Raw genomic sequence first — 5,609 nt, 5'->3', positions numbered from 1 at the left:
ATAATAGGACAGAAAATCCACAGAGGAAAACTCTGTGGACTTTCTGTGAAAAATACTGTGGAAAAAAACGCGATGCATTTCCGCTGCAATATGGGGCTCAGCCTTAAGTGCTGCAAATCAGAAATTCCATTACAAATTCTTACCAAAATGCAGCATTCTCCTATTTTCCTCTGTATTTCTTTAAAAAACCAGATACATATTGAGCACTACAATGTTTCTTTTTCCTTTGAAGTGTTTTTTTTTTCTGCCTTTTCTGCTTCCGTGGATTCTTTTTCCTCAAAGGGTGCCTGTTCTAGTTATCCAATTTATAATCGTGCACTCTCTCATAGGATTTCTCTATAGGATTTGAAAAAGTCAGACAAAAATGTTTGTTTTAAAATGAAAGGGTTAATGCTTAGTAAGGCCGGGGCCCCACGGGACGGAATCTCCGTGATTTGCAGTAAGAAAAATTGTAGCGTTTTACAATAAAGGCAAAGTGGATGGGATTCTAGTGAATTCGATGCCCACTTTGCTGTAAAAACCGTGCTGCGATTTTCAAAACCAGTGTGGTTTTGGAATCGCATTACGTTAATTATACCTACGGAAACACTGGCGGTTTCCTCATAGGTATAATTGTAACAAAAAGGAAAACTGTGATGCGTGCCGTCGCGGTTTTTCTTGCAGCGCTTTTTTTGTTGCGGGTCTTAGCCTAAAGATGACATTCTTCATGACTATTCCAATTACTGATATCTAGGCACTATATTCTTTTATATTAGAATATAAAGTATTAAAATTTAAGATAACTGAATATAAATCTCCTGTACAAGCCAAAAGACTGTAGAACAGAAAGTTCCACCAGAATTCAGTTCGTAGCATCTCCGGTGACTACTCTTTAGTGTAGTCAGATATGATGGCACCAGCTGCAGCACCCTGGGCACGCAGCTGTTCACACACAGTGATTTGCATTAGAATTCACATACACTGCCTCCTGCTTCTTGTTCACATGCAACAGGGGGAGACATACAATGTATCATGGCTGCATAGAAAGAGATCCAAAGACAGTTACAAAGTTCTATGCACTTTAGTAAAAGTTGCTAAACTTTTCCAAAAAGTGTTTTCGGTTCCCAGATGTGAGCTAGTAGATATTTCAGCAGAACTCCTCCCTGCTGATGATTTGTAAGTGACTCTCCTTCATCCCCACCCTCACACCCACCCTCTCCTCTCTCTCCCCCATCCTATTATACACTTTCACTGATGATGATTTACAAGCAGCTCCCTGTAATGTAAATGAACCATGTCCAGGTCATTGCCTACAAGTGGTGCAGCAATCACTAAATGTTACAGGCAGATCATCATCATCCCAGGCGGCTCCAGCCCTTCCTTCCAGGCACTTCCTTCCTTCCTCTCTTCTCCTGGGCTGTAGGGAGGGCTGGGAGAATATAAACTTGGGTACAAACTTAGACATGACACAGAGCTCAGAGTGTTGTGGACCTTTCAGGACTTCCGAGCTGGGATACTTGCACTTTTACAGCTGGCACTCCCAAGTCCGCTCTTCTGCCAAGACTGAGCTCTGCTCTTGGCTGCATATACAGGGACATGATGTTGCTGTTCCATATTATCTGGACTGCTGTGGTCTCCGCACAGCTGGTACATCTGGCTTTACTGGATGAAGTCACTTCAGAGTTTGTCTGCCTAGACCAGGCTTGTTATTCCATATCCTGGGATGATCAGCGATACTCCAAGGCAAAGAAGTCCTGCAGAGTCAAGAAGGGACAACTACTGACTGTGAAGAACACAGTGACTGCTGATGCCATTGCTATGCTCATGGCCAAGGCGCACAAAGAGGATGCCAGGGTGTGGATAGGGCTGGAACACCAATACAGTAGCAAATGTGCTGACATGCAGAAGAAACTGAGAGGGTTTACCTGGGTGACAGGTGACAGCCACACCGACTATGCCAACTGGAAGAAGGATGAACAGATGTGTGGCCCCCTATGTGTCACTGTGCACAAAGATGAGACCTGGGAAGAGACTCCTTGTGACTACAAAGCTGATGGCTACTTGTGTGAGATAAGTTATACCTCAACCCGTTTTTGTCTTGCCTTACCTTCTTCCTATAATGTCACCTATTATCACCAAGCCCTTGGTGTAAGTCACACTGGGGGTGCTGTATTCCCTCCCGGCACCATTGCAGAAATCTCTATATTCCCAGGTATTACTGAACTGCAATGTGAAGAGAAAAGTGATGGGACTGGGGCTTGGAGCAGTAAGACCCCTGGTGCCTGGAACTGTCAGATTGGGAAAGGGGGCTGTGAACATGAATGTATAGATGAAACAGGCATGGCAGAGTGCAGGTGTCCTTCAGGATCAGAGCTTAAAGCTGACCACAGGAGCTGCACCAAACCTTGTGACCCCAGCCCCTGCAGCCAACTCTGTGTCCCAGTTTCAGATCCCCCAGGGTTTCTGTGTATGTGTTCTGAGGGCTATACACTAGGGGCAGACGGCAAATCATGTGAAGACATTGATGACTGTGCAGCCAACCCCAACATCTGTGAACACCACTGCACTAATACAATTGGAGGCTTTGACTGTGGTTGCAAACCTGGTTTTGAGATGGTTGATGCAACTTGTGACCTTGAAGGTAATTGTGGGTCAGATTGTCTGGACATTGATGAGTGCGCCAACCCAACAACCCTTTGTGAACACGAATGTAAAAACTTACCTGGAGGCTACCTGTGCTATTGTTATGATGGGTATACCATTGATGATAAAAATCCCTTTAAATGTAAAACGTTCTGTAACACTTCCTTCTGCAAGGCTGAGTGTGATATAAATAACAATGATAGCTGCCAATGCCCTGATGGATACATATTAGATCAGAACGAGGATGGGGACAATATCTGCAGCGATGTGGATGAGTGTGATGCATCCCCTTGTGAATGGGAATGCATTAATACTTATGGGTCATATACATGTATCTGCCCTGAGGGCCACACTGTTCACAATGATGGGTGTATTCCACCAAATGAAGGATCAGGTGAAACCGAACCAACTTCAGATACTTCACCTTCCCAGCCTACACCAACCACCACCAGACCTCCAGACATCTACAGTCTACAGCCAGCCATGTTATTGGGAATATGCATAGGAATCATATCTATGTTAACAGTCTTGTTAGCAATCCTGTGTCATATGCTGAGGAAGCATTACATAGAAGAGCACGCCCTGGACTATAAGTGTAAGAATGCTGAAAAAGACATGGTACTCCAGCAAGTAATGACAGAGCCCCAGCAAAAACTTTAGTGTCCATGTAGACACTCTGCAGATCTAAAGAATCCAAGTGACTAGTGTGGACATGGACTTGTAGTCACTCTGGCCTGGCCGGCCACAGACTAGACCTGTAGTAATGGAAAAAATCTGAGGTTCGTAAAACTGCAGACACTACAGAGCTGCAGAGAGCAAAGAAGTCAACTATGAATGTGTAATATATGTAGTAGTGTAAATATATGAAGTATATGGAGATGAAGTACATGGTACAAATGGGGATACAATACTGCAATCAGAAACAGTCTTTATCCTTTCTTTTACGTCTTAGTTGCCCCCCCCCACACACACACACACACGCACACACACACTCTATTACTGTCTTGTCTTCCTCGCCATCTCTCTTTTTCTCTCTCTTGTTATTCTCTCATTCCTTTTGTTTTCTCTTTTTATATCACTGTTTGGTAGCCTTCACACGGAGTAAACACGTGTGTATTTTGCAAAATACACGTGTAAAAATACACGTTTCCTCCTTCCTTCCATTCTTTCTTTCTTTCTTTCCTTTCTTTCTTTCTTTCTTTCTTTCTTTCTTTCTTTCTTTCTTTCTTTCTTTCTTTCTTTCTTTCTTTCTTTCTTTCCCTTCTGTTATCTTTCTTTCTTACTCTCCCTCCCTTCTTTCTTTCTTTCTTTCTTTCTTTCTTTCTTTCTTTCTTTCTTTCTTTCTTTCTTTCTTTCTTTCGCTCTCTCTCTCTCTCTCTCTCTCTCTCTCTTTCTCCCTCTCTTTCCTGTTTCTCGTCTCTCTTACTTTTTCCTACCCCATCCATTTCCTATTTTATCTATTTTCTGGCTGTATTTTATTATCTTCCCATCCTTCTTCTTCTATTCTCTCTCCCTTCTTTATCTTCCATGACTTTCAGGGTAATAGTTCATTATTTGATCTGAAATATATTGCTCTGTCCTTAAGAGCTGTCACAATGTAATAGCAGTTTAGTAACATTGCACAAAGCTGCAATCCTTATAAAACTACAGAAAGCGACCATCACGACATTCACTTGCCTGGTGCAAGAGACACAATGTTGCTGTTTTGCTTGTTATCATTTCAAGGGGTTCTCTGATTTTATTTCTAAGTAACAATAATCTGTAGAAATCTGCTCTGTGTGAACACTGTCCCAATAGGACAAACACTTACAAAGGTAAGGACGTCCAACACTATGATATGGTCAAGCATATTTGTATTATATATTGCTCACAGTAAGTGGATCTCCGGGGGCAGATATCGGGCACACTGCTGGTACAGTGAGAAATGTGAACATAGAGTTCTGTGTAGTCGTATCATATCCAGGGGCATGTGACATGTACGGAGAACTTTGTTCAGGGAATACATGACTGAACTTCATATATTACAAAGTAAGGGCATAGAATATACAACTTTTTGTTAAATTTGTAGATCCCCTTTAAGCACAGATTTGCACCTTAGTGTTCTAAAGTTTAGCATAAGGAATAGATCAATAGATGAAGACAATCCTGCAGTAAGTAATAATAGCCAACTTTATATATTTTTTTTTTTAGATATCCAGCCGCTAGGAACTGGATAGGTGACAATTCAGCGTAGATTTATGTTGAATTTTAGTGACAGATTATATTCTCCTTCCTCCTTATAAGGCACAGACTACTAAAATGTAAGTAAGAAAGCAAGCAGTGAGCAGTCAGTGAACGCCGTCAGCTGGATACATACATATAGCCATTGTTGTGAATATTTCCTGGAAGGTGATCTGTGCCGCAAACCAGAATGATGGAATGGTGTGTTATCCCTTCAGCTATCCTGTGAATAGTTATTTATTATAAGACCTTGTACAGCTATGTACAGTATGCGTGGACCTGTAATGTTATTTGTGCATTGAAATATTGAGAAGTTTGCAACTCAATAAATAGTTTGTGGATTATTGTAATGTAATTCATGTTGTGGTGTTGTTCACTCTGATAACATATAATACATTAAGATACAGTATACAGAATATACAGAATGGGGTACTCCTACCCCTAGGAGAGAGAACGTCAAAGAATCCCTTGATGATGCCCCAATGTAAGTATCTTGGAAAACCACAAGTCCATTTGTATTCTATTAGGCTTATTACCATGCTATATCTATTAGTTTGTCTATATTCAGATTATCACAGTCAACACTTCCCATTTCTGCTTGCTGTCAGTGAACGAAAACACTTAGGGAGCCTTCACATGGAGTAAACGCGTGTGTATTTTTGCAAAATACACGTGTAAAAATAAGACTCCCATTGACTTCAATGACATTTTACAGGCGTATGTTTACAGGCGTATTTTTACACGTGTAAAAAAACATAATTGAAGTC

The 5,609-nt window shown here is 41.4% G+C and overlaps 1 protein-coding gene across 1 annotated transcript; it reads left to right on the top strand.

Annotated features, from left to right (window-relative positions):
• Positions 1-1,345: 1,345 nt before the first annotated feature.
• LOC142197325 (thrombomodulin-like) lies at positions 1,346-5,197 on the top strand. Its single transcript, XM_075267521.1, has one exon. The coding sequence runs from the start codon at positions 1,576-1,578 to the stop codon at positions 3,280-3,282; it is 1,707 nt and encodes a 568-aa protein (XP_075123622.1). The 5' UTR covers positions 1,346-1,575; the 3' UTR covers positions 3,283-5,197.
• The last annotated feature ends 412 nt before the right edge of the window (positions 5,198-5,609 follow it).

Source organism: Leptodactylus fuscus, chromosome 3 (genome assembly GCF_031893055.1).
Source record: "Leptodactylus fuscus isolate aLepFus1 chromosome 3, aLepFus1.hap2, whole genome shotgun sequence".
Taxonomy (NCBI): domain Eukaryota; kingdom Metazoa; phylum Chordata; class Amphibia; order Anura; family Leptodactylidae; genus Leptodactylus; species Leptodactylus fuscus.
Note: the sequence above shows the minus strand (reverse complement) of the source record. Positions and strands in the feature narration are given on the sequence as shown.